Raw genomic sequence first — 11,774 nt, 5'->3', positions numbered from 1 at the left:
CAGAAATGTATCATACTGCAGTCAAAATACTCTCGCTGATAGAATCCAAACCACCAAACTGTTTTTGTTCCTTCTTAATGATCCTTATTAAAGGAATATCTAATCTAATCTAATGTAATATGTATTACTCTCCGCTTTAAGTCATCTAATGAATGACCAGAAAAGAATGATTTCTTTTTTCCAGGCACTAAATTATAATGCACTGATTCTAATTTAATCCAAGGTGAATTGATGCTACAGTTGTTTTTCTGCAGCATATGTTTGCCTTTTTTTTGTGTGTGAAAAAAACAAAACAAGAACAACACAAAAATACTTAAATAAATATGGACACTCATTTAGACCAGAGCATGAACACCTTCATAAATGCTAATATCTTTCTGGTCACTTTGCATAGAGAAAACGGAGAATAACATAATATAATGCTCACTTGAGGCTCAGAAGTAAATTGATTTTGTCAGCTGTTTTGCGATGGATTGAATTTCCAGAGGATAGAGAAGGTGAATCATTGTAAAGAGGCACTTGTTATTCCCTTTATGTGGGGAAACCAATTTGAATGGCAGCCTCATTTCTCAGTTCAGTTTATTCCTATTTAGAGCTTCAATTATTAAACTGTGACAAACTGATTTTTAGCCTATAACATTTCAGACAAATTGTGACAATTGTACCAAAGATAATGTCATTAAATGTCATATTTTATCCGACTATGAACTTAAAGATATTTGATTTACAATTACAAAAGACAAAGAATAGCTGCAAGTCCTCACAACTGAGAAGCTGGAACCAGTTTGAATGTTTGAAAACATTTAGCTGATTCATTTTCTGTCAATTTGATTTCATAAGTATTCAAATATTGATTCCTTTCTTATTTTGTATTAACATGTCAAACAATTACATATCAACTTCAAATAAGTATTTGCCATCTGTGTTTCTTTCACAGACTCCACAACAGCGAGTTGTCATTTACGATCACGGAGAGGTAAATACTGTCGATCCAAGGATTTAGTTGAAGGCAAGACACAGAACTAAAACTCAAACAGACAGAAAACAATTATAAATCCATGTAACATGTGCAAAGAACATGTCAATTCATTGAACGATGAGGACTGCCCATTTCTATATGTTTCAACAACATTGTACTGAATCAAAAAGCCCAACATTTCAACATGTGTGTTCGCAAGAGAACAACCAAGGATCAGAACATGTTAACTTCACGCTGGAGACCAAACTTAAGGCATGCTTAAGTGTTCTGTTTGTATTTGCTAAGTTTAGGTGAGGTTATTGATTCCACTCTCATGTCCATACGGTAAATGTGACACGACTGGCCAGTTAGCTTAGCTTAGCATAAAGGCTGGAAACAGCTAGCCTGGCACTGTACAAAGATAACAAAATGTGTTTACCACCACCTCTCCTGTATAGTTCACCAATTAACAAATTATATCTGATTTTTGTAATTCAAAAACAGAAGTTGTGGTTTTACTGGCAACTGAATTCTGCTATTTTTGGCCAAAGCCCTCCCCGCGGTTTCAAGTCTTTCCGTCTCCTGGCTGTAATTCATATTCTACAGACATGAATAGATTTTCTCTATTATTCTTCTGAAGAGCCAAATACAAGATATCTGTAGATATCTGGTTCTTCTTTAGTTCTGGCAGATCCCTGTGATAAAAGGGGAGATGTAATCACCTCGGTTTCTGCTCATGCTTCACACCGGCAGTACAGTCTCACATCATCAGCATAATGTGCTTGATTAGCCTCAACTTTCATGGCTTTTATGTCTTATGAGATTCATCAGTTGAGGGTTTGTGCTCATTAATGTAACTCATTTCTGTTTAATCTTTCATAGACAATGGACATTGTTGATTAGTACTCCCAGACTGCCTGTTTCTGCATCCCTCCGTCTTTCACAAGGCTGAGCAGCTTCATTCCAGCTCCTGATCTCATCATCTCTCAAACAACTGGTATCATCATTATCTATTATTCACTTATTGAAAAAGAAACAATATAGGGCACGAACATGACAATATTTTAAGTTAAGACTGCAGCAAAACAGAAATCTATATGCTTTCTTATCCGAAAGTTGAATATGAAGATTAAAATCACTTGAGCCGGAGTGCAATTAGCGTAGTTTCGCATAAAAAGTAAGTGGTCCTTCGTGGCTAAACAATGGAGCTTTACGCAGCCCTCCAGTCAGTTTTGTAGGTGCAACGCTGCCTCTAGTGGCTGTAGTGATTATGACTAGAGTAGAAGAGAAAGTCAGGTGGCGTATTATAGACAGCGGGAGTGTCCGTGAGGGAAGGAGATCAGGGTGGATAGACGGGGCAAACTTAACTTACGGTAACATACTTGATGTATACGTCCCTAAACCCTTCTAATCAAAACCATGATCTTTTCCTCAACCTAACCAAGAAGTTGTGTTTGAATTCACAATGTTGACTGCGTTAAAGTGTTTGGGACTACGCTGCACGTTCAACAAAATGGCGCAAACGGGATACACATGTGTGCTAAACCGAGCGTTCGTATGCGACGAGTTGGGAGTGGAAACGTGTTGGAGAAACAAGTTGGCGTGGCTCTTTACAACACCTTTAGTGGTGTGTCAGAGCAAAAGATGAACAAATGTTCACCTGACAGCATCCGCCTGCATTTGACTGCTGGACTGTTTGTGTAGTAGTTTCTGAGTCACCGATGTGTCAACCGTCAGATATTAGCTGTAAGCTAACTAGCAACTCACACAAAAAGCCTTATGTGTGTGTGTGGGAGTGTACACCTATGTGTTTGTGTTCAGCTCAGACACTGACTCCAGTGCTTTCTGTAAAGTCTCCTTTTTCCTTTTATCTCTGTGCGTACAAAGTCGATTCACAAAGCTCTGGGCTGACCTGTGGTTTGTGGTCAAGTCAAAACATTTTCCACTGGGACGGATGCGTCTTCACCTCAGTCGGCCATGTCAAATCGCCCCTCCTCACATCTTTGTAAGCATTCGTGCCGCTTTCCGTCTGAACGCACCTCACAAAGGCTCAGAAACAACTAAACAGTGTGAAGTTGCCAGGCAACCAGGGCCATAACCAATAGACACTGCACAGATGGATGAACTGCAGTTCATCAAGAAATAGCTGCAACACATAACTAGCGAGCACTAGAGATGCTGGTGGAACTTAATTTTTTCACTTTCACAATCAGCATGATAGCTGTTTCCCCATTTCCAGTCTTTATGCTAAGCTAAGCTAACTGCATCTCTTTCCAGCGCCATGTTACTCGCACGATAAAGGGTTAATGCAACTATGGGAGTAGTATAAAATGTTACATCTAACTTGGTAAGAAAGCATATATCCTGAAGATGGTAAACTAATTATTTATTTGAATAGATGTAGAAACTGTTTTTTGTTGTTTTTGTCTATCAATTCATTTACAAATCTTTTCAGCACTACATTTATGTTTTTCATTTTACTCTATAATCAGTATTCCCAGTGTACCACAGGGACAACAGAATAAACTGTGAAATGCTAAAGACATATTAACGTGTTTGAAATTCAGTCAGCTTCTGTAACATTAAGCCTCAGCTGAAAATATATCCTGAACGTCTTTGAGTACGATTGAATTTCCCTTTTGTTCCATATTTCACGAGTGAGGTCATGACAGAACATTTCTTTTGTTCTTATCTTCCCTCCGTGTCTGATCTGTGTTCCTCAGGGACGCTGCATCTAGTCTTCGATAATGAAGTTCAACTTGTTCAGAAGGCCACAGGCCGTGGCGGCCGCCGAGCCCACCAGTGCCCCCACCGTCACCGGTGCCACCATGGCTCCCACTCAGGCTTTCGTCTCCACCTCGGTGCCAGACACCTCCGGCTCCAACAACACAGAGATCAACAAGAACGACATGTTTGAGGAGATCAAGAGCAAATTCTTGAATGAAATTGATAAAATCCCGTGTAAGTAATGCTGCGGAGCGTCCCTGCTTCCTGCTGGGATTCAAAATGCTTATTATTTGACTTTCTTTATGACAAAAACGAAACATACAAGTCAATCTCAATAATCACTCTGTTGTCTTTGAAACCGACAGTACCTCCCTGGGCTCTGATCGCCATTGCTGTGGTGGCCGCGTTGCTCATCCTCACCTGCTGCTTCTGCATAATCAAAAAGTGCTGCTGCAAGAAGAAGAAGAACAAGAAAGGGAAGAAGGGCAAAGATGGCTTCAACATGAAGAACATGCAGGGCGAGGTATGACGCCTTGTGCTTCCTCCGGGCTGAAACAGTCAGGGTAACAGGATATTCTGGGTGATGTCTTCTTTTCTACATCTCATTTATCATTCAAAAGTTTGTATTGTTCCTCATGATATACTGCTGCATTTTTATTCATTTAAATATGTCTCTAGCTAACCAAATTTGATCTTTTACCAGCAGCTTTTGTAGGCCAAGCTGTAGGACACAAGGAGAGCTCTCTTCCCCTCCATTTATTTGATGTTGTGGTCGTCCAATGTGTGACGTACTTCATTGTGGCAATTTGGTGAAAAATGACACACTTTGTCACCGGGGGACAAAGAATAATGAGCACCCGCGAAGTGTAACGTTCATTTTCTGGATAGTAAAGAAAAAGCTGCATTTCTATAATTAAAGATTATACATAACGGCCTGACACCTGCAGATATATTGAGAGATTTCTGCAACAAAGTACAGTACATCAGAGGATAAATGATAGAAAAGCCAATGATTTATTTGAGAGCTAATCAACTAATATCACCATTGATTGCCCTGAACTCCAGTGACAGATAATTAAAGCAAGTGTCATTTCTCATCATATGTGATGGTGGTGTTGACTGCCTCTCTTCTTGTAGTGTGTTTGGTGTCTTGTGAGTTGAATCTCTTCCTCTCTCTGCTCTCCTCCTTTCCCCCCCATCCCCGATTTGTGTCTGTCTTGTGTGTGCCTCGTGTTTCTTGACTGTGGTGGACTCCCGCTCTACGGTAGGTGGAAAGCTCCCGTTGATGCTCTCTGGCCCCCGTGCGGAGGGGGTTTCATGGAATGAAAGTCGTAGCTTCCTTTGCAACTCTTTTTTTAAATTTTTATAAATGTGTGTTATGGCAGCTTGTGAATGTAACAATGGAAAGCTATGATCTGCTCCATAAACCCCAGAGAGGAGAGTCTAACCATCTATTGCATTGTTCCTGGGACAATGTAGCTGTAACTCACACCATTATGGAAAGTATTGGGCTAAGAGATGATATGCAAGACACTTTTAACACTGTTACCGATGCATGTGATAGAGGGCATGGTTGGTTGTTTGGGAGACATGGAAACGGTGATGATAAAACTGCATGAAGATACAAATTACTCGCAAATCTGTCCTTTTTATTATAATGCCCAAGGAGAAGGTAGGATGTGGAGACACCTGATGGCCTGAAAAAAAAGAAGTAAAAGACATTTACGAGTCAAGGTCGCCTTGGCAATAAGGCTTTTATTTAACTACAATAATAACACTGCAGACTATACATTATTCAAACATTTATTATAATAACGGTGAGCTGGTGGATTTTATCTTGAATTATCAAAGTTGTGTAGGGTTTAATGCGGCTATTTGAAAGCCAGCTCCTTGCACTGAATATTATGTCTTATTGTCATTTTATTATTTTATTATGCATTGCATTCGCTGTTGTGAGCTAGTTCCTTCGGGTTTTTTATATAAAGATTTTGTGAACTCAAAGCCCTTTGACAAACAAGAGAGCTACGCTAACATCTGACTTCATTGGAAAACCTTTGCAGCCTTCTTAGTGAACTAGCATGCAAAGTCTCCACTGACTCTGGCTGTCACTGTACTGCACAAGCATGTTGAAGGAATTGATCCCAAAAAACACTAAGAGGACAAGGTGTGCTGAATAATATATATATATATATATATATATATATATATATATATATATATATATATATATATATATATATGTGTGTGTTTATATATATATATATATATATATATATATATATATATATATATATATATATGTGTGTTTATATATATATATATATATATATATATATATATATATATATATATATATATATATATATATATATATATATATATAAACATGTATTTGTGGGTTTCTCACCTTGTAAATAATAAATCCCTAGTTATTATCATCAGATGCTGCAGGTAAGCAGTAACCAAAACATGTATCTCCCACGTAAAAACTTCCTGGAGCTCTAGTGTCTGTGGCATGCTGGCTGTTGTAGGGAGCCTTGTGGGTCATATCACCGACCCCCTGACCTTTAACACCCTGCTCTGTCTTGTCACCTTCACACCACAGATACACCAGGACGAAGAGGATGACGACGAGGGGGAGACCGGACTGACGGAGGAGGAGAAAGAGGAAGAGGAGAAGGAAGAAGAGAAGCTGGGGAAGCTACAGTATTCGATAGAATATGACTTTGAAAATGCAAAGGTCTGTGGTTGTCACTTGTGAATTCATTACACATATTGGCACGCTTCATAAGAAATACAAGTCTTTTTAATTAAAGCATCGTGAACAATCAGATAAGATTGAGAGAGTGTTTTATAGTTTTCATATCCTATCTACATGAAAGTTTAAAGAAATAGTTCCACAGTTTTCTTGCTGAGAGAAACAAAAAAGGTATTTCTCTAATAGATTAGTTTAGTTTAGTTTATTAAGTTTATTCACATCAGGGGCTGTGTAAAAAAATACATGAATCTAAAAAAATGCTTTAATATCACAATACAACACAGAGAAAAACCTATATTGTCCACTACAATTGGGCCAGCGACCTATTGATGCCTGCAAGCTGAATATGAAGTTATACCGAGCAGCTGATCAGCTTAGTTTAGCATAAAGACTGGAAGCAAAAAAAACATAAATGTAATAAATAGTTTTGCAATATTTTTCACTTTGAGGAAGGGAACGCATTTGTCAAAGATTCTGTCACTTTATCATCATTACTGTAACGCTCTCGACCGCATATGGACACACTGGCCGTATATGATATGAATTAATGAGTCGCTGAGTGCTGAATTAAAGAGGAAATTCCTTAAATTAAGTCAAGATAAAACAGGCCAAGGGCGAGATTAATAGGTGTACTTTAAATGTGTATGTTCCATTTGTTCCTGTAACAGTAGTGTGTAGTTCAAACGTACAGTCTCAGATCTTATGGTAGAAGAAAATCCCCCAGTGTCAGTTGTGTGACATTGAAGAAAACCCCTTGAAATTCCAAAACGTCTCCAGTTGGGAAAGAAGTTTGTAGAGATTGATTGCGGCGCTTAAGTTGTCAGATGGTGTTATATAACCGATCTCTGCCGCAGTGACCCTGACACAAATGAAAAATCCAACAAACATTGGAGTTTTTTTTTTTGGCCTGATAAAATTCTGTTTCCCATCCCTGACATCCTCTACCTGCACACAGCTCACAGTTGGCATCCTTCAAGCTGCGGACCTCATATCCATGGACTCAGGTGGAACCTCCGATCCTTACGTCAAGGTCCAGCTCCTACCCGAGAAGAAGAAGAAGTACGACACCAAGGTCCACAAGAAAACACTGAACCCCGTCTTCAATGAGACATTTGTATTCAAGGTAATTCTTGTCAGTAAATATATTCGGTCCGCTGTTGGAGCCTGCTTTCCAGTCGGTACTGCTTTGGATGAAGAGGAGAGAGAATCAGAGATAAACCCTTAGCTGACAGTGAGGAAGTTTGTGTTTTTGTATAAAAAAGAGCTGCACAAATAATCCTTCTGACCCTCCAGTCCCCTATCGTGTGTTTCTGCGTGTGTGTGTGTGTGTGTGTGTGTGTTCACACTGGTCTGTGCAACCTTCAGTGCCTGCTGCTCTTTCCTGTCCTGACTAATAAAGCCCGCAGAGACTTTACAAGTGCCTCTGGGTCTCACTGGATGCTCTGCCGGCCTACAAATTTGCAGTAGCAAAAAAAACTAAAAACATCACATTTTGCAGAACAACTGACTTTCCTATCCCAGACACAGCTCATGGCCACATTTAGTGTTTCAATGGGAAGGACTTCTTCCTCTCTGAACCTGATTAGACGGATGATGTTCACTAAAGGATGGAAACGTGCATAATTGTCCTCATCTTCATTGAGGAAAGTTCCATTAGCTGGAGCATCTTTTCTGATATCTTTCTTAGATATTGAGATGATATCACGGAAATTAATTCATTACATTACATTTCATTTAGCTGACGCTTTTATCCAAAGCGACTTACAATAAGTGCAATTCCACCATGAGTACAAACTCAGAACAACAAGAATCAAGAAAAGTACAATTTCAATAGTTAAACTATAAAGTGCTATTTGTAAGTAACATCTAAGTGCTACTAAAGTGCTACTACTTATTCAAGGTGTAGTCGAAAAAGGGGTGTTATTAGTTTGCGACGGAAAATGTAGAGCCTTGTTATGTTATTTGAATAATTGGTCCATAAATACAGGGAGTCTTCTCTAAATTTGGATTTAATTTGCACTTTTTGTTTGGTCAATTTCTTGGCAGCTTTTAAGAATTCTCAATGCACATGTATTAATAATTTGTATTAAGCTTCTTGAGTCAACATGGCTTACCTGTTGGTCAGTTGCATTTGGAGGAAAGTGGACCACGTGATTCATTCTCAAAATTCCTCTTTAACATATTATATAAATATTTAGAGTCTTTCTACTACCTTTCTTTAATTGTACCCTGTGTTTAGAGTCACTAATATAACTGTATAATCCCTCATGGGAAAACCATGAGGGATTAAGGTATAAAACAACAACGCTTTCTTTGTGTCTGTCAATCAGGTGCCCTACGAGGAGCTCGGTGGGAAGACTCTGATGATGTCTGTTTATGACTACGACCGATTTTCCAAACATGACGTCATTGGAGATGTGAAGATTCCCATGAACACTATCGACCTCGGACGGCCGATCGAGGAGTGGCGGGATCTGGACAGCGCCGATCAAGAGGAGGTGCCGTTAACAATACACTTTGGAAATGCCGCTTATAAAGAAGACTGTGATGATTAATAGATTTACAGCTGTTCTTATAGTAGTCCAATCATGTTTCATCTTGTCTTAATAACATTACGTGACCTTGTAATTATGATACTGATATATGTGACTTTTTTTTCATACAAATATGGACCCTTCTAAGCAAAAATCATAAATCTCATTCAATGGCCCTAATTTCAGGCACAGCTGTTCTATTAAGCACGCATTTTGTCAACGTTACCACCATTTCATCTCCATCCATCATCGTGTTCTTAAACAAGCAGTTTGCTGTTGTCGGCTGTTGAGCTTGTGTCCTTTCTGTCTCTTCTCTCTGTGCCGCCTGATCAGCCTGAGAAACTCGGGGACATCTGCATCTCGCTCCGTTACGTCCCCACCGCCGGGAAACTCACCGTCTGCATCCTGGAGGCAAAGAACCTGAAGAAGATGGACGCCTGTGGATTATCTGGTAGAGAGAAGTTACAATTGATAAACAGAAGACATTACTGGGATTAGTTCTGTGTGAAACAGTTTAGACTTTGACGTTTGTCTATGACTGTAGTTAGCCTAAAGCATCATAGTTTAAAGCAGCGCTAGCTCTATACACTTACTATACAGTCCTACGAAGATAATTTAAACAAATTTAGGGAAGAAAATATTGCAGAAACAACAGGAACTATTACATTACAATTCCTTTATGTTTTTGTTATTGCTGATGATATTGATGCCCTTTGCAGATCCTTATGTGAAGATCCAGCTGCTGCAGGGGGGCAAGCGTCTGAAGAAAAAGAAGACTACAGTGAAGAAGAACACCCTAAACCCGTACTACAACGAATCCTTCAGCTTTGAAATCCCTCTGGAACAGATGCAGGTACGGTGCAAGTCAAACCACAATATTCTCCTTTAGCAGTACGTTATATATATATATATATATATATATATATATATATATATATATATATATATATATATATATATATATATATATATATATACACTACTGTTCAAAAGTTTGGGGTCACTTAGAAATGTCCTTATTTTTCAAAGAAAAGCACTGTTTTTTTCAATGAAGATAACATTAAATTAATCAGAAATACACTATACATTGTTAATGTGGTAAATGACTATTCTAGGTGGACGTCTGGTTTTTAATTACATATCTACATAGGTGCACAGAGGCCCATTTCCAGAAACTATCACTCCAGTGTTCTAATGGTACATTGTGTTTGCTCATCGCATAGAAGACTAACTAAACAGTTATGCTGGTGAGAGAAGCTATACAACTGGCCTTCCTTTGAGCTAGTTGAGTATCTGGACCATCACATTTGTGGGTTCGATTATACTCTCAAAATGGCCAGAAAAAGAGAACTTTCATGTGAAACTCGCCAGTCTATTCTTGTTTTAGAAATTAAGGCTATTCCATGCGAGCAATTGCGAAGAAACTGAAAATGTGTCTGGGTGAACCCAAACCTTTGACCGGTAGTGTATATATATGTGTGTGTGTGTGAGTAGCAAAGTGTTGTTTCTCCACTTTGAAAGTAATTTACAAAGACATTTGAATGACTTACTCTGAGAAGTGACACATTCTCTCTTGTTTCCTTCGTAGAAAATCTTAGTGGCGGTCACAGTGTTTGATTATGACAAGATCGGTAAGAACGACGCCATTGGAAAGATCTTCGTGGGCAGTAAGGCGAGTGGCCTCGGTCTGAAGCATTGGTCCGACATGCTGACCAACCCGCGCCGTCCCATTGCCCAGTGGCATCCATTGCAGCCAGAGGAGGATATAGATGGTCAGCTGGCATCCTTGAATGCAAAGAAGTAACGTGCTCCACCGACCAACTAATGCACTAACTCAGAAATCCAACCCTACTTTGCATGAAACCCATGACTTAACACGTGACTACTCGTCATGAAATCCGCTCAGCAAAAAAGAGACATCTTAGAATATCCGCTCATTCACGGTTAAGTCGAAAACAAACTCTTTTTAAGCTTCACATTTCACACATTGGTGTTTGCTGGGGAAGAGTGGCGTCGAGTTATTGAGTGACTGGTTCATGAATGATCGACTGTTGGTCTTTCTTTCATTTGAAGAAACTTAGAAACTGATTCTTAGGGTGCTGACAATGAAGGAAAGTCTTGGTAAAGACAACGCTGGAAATAAAGCTTTAGTTTATAGGGCATGCTTTCCTTACCTCCCCGCTGCTCTGCATACACCACGCCCAGTATTGTATCTTGCTAATAAGTGTGCTATAACTTGCAATAGAAAAGTACTGTAGTATTGGGTTATTTCCTGCATAGAGTCTGTTTAAGTCTATAAATGCAAAAATATTTAATTGAGAATGAATGAGGTCAAGGTCACTGACTGCAACGATCCATGTTGCGATATATTTTCAAGATAAATCTGCATAAATGATTGTCTTCGTTTAATCAGCTCAGTAAACACAGTTTGGAATAGTAGATTTCAGTTGCTCGTTTTGTGTTGCCATGAAGGCACATCTATGCATTTAGGTTCAACACACACGTCTGTGTCCTCACACAGATCTAATGTAGGACAGGAATACAAGGGTGCCTTTCCTGACGTGACACTTTGAGAAATACAGTAAGCTTCATTCATTTTTTTTAGTGAAACTTTTGAGAGTCTTTCAAAAGTCGTCAGGGACACTGTGAATGTGCCATCTGGAATCTGTCTTGAGCTGTGTTGACCACTTGGATGTAAAACCTTACTTATCTGTGGACAAAGTAAGGATGCGGGAAGGCTTGTCAATGATGCTCAAACCAATCATGACTTCTTTTAGATTCTGCTCTTGCTTCCTTA

General features: G+C 39.1%; 1 protein-coding gene across 1 annotated transcript; it reads left to right on the top strand.

Moving 5' to 3' along the window:
- Positions 1 to 3,705: 3,705 nt before the first annotated feature.
- On the top strand, positions 3,706 to 10,781 carry LOC306736043 (synaptotagmin-2-like; the record flags this gene model as incomplete). The annotated part of the gene is made up of 8 exons (XM_079217631.1): positions 3,706 to 3,919; positions 4,051 to 4,208; positions 6,291 to 6,425; positions 7,399 to 7,566; positions 8,774 to 8,941; positions 9,311 to 9,428; positions 9,697 to 9,830; positions 10,566 to 10,781. 8 exons carry the CDS (start codon positions 3,706 to 3,708, stop codon positions 10,779 to 10,781), a joined length of 1,311 nt encoding a protein of 436 aa, XP_079073757.1.
- Positions 10,782 to 11,774: the final 993 nt, after the last annotated feature.

Source organism: Taurulus bubalis (genome assembly GCF_910589615.1).
Source record: "Taurulus bubalis genome assembly, chromosome: 5".
In the NCBI taxonomy this organism is placed as follows: Eukaryota; Metazoa; Chordata; class Actinopteri; order Perciformes; family Cottidae; genus Taurulus; species Taurulus bubalis.
Note: the sequence above shows the minus strand (reverse complement) of the source record. Positions and strands in the feature narration are given on the sequence as shown.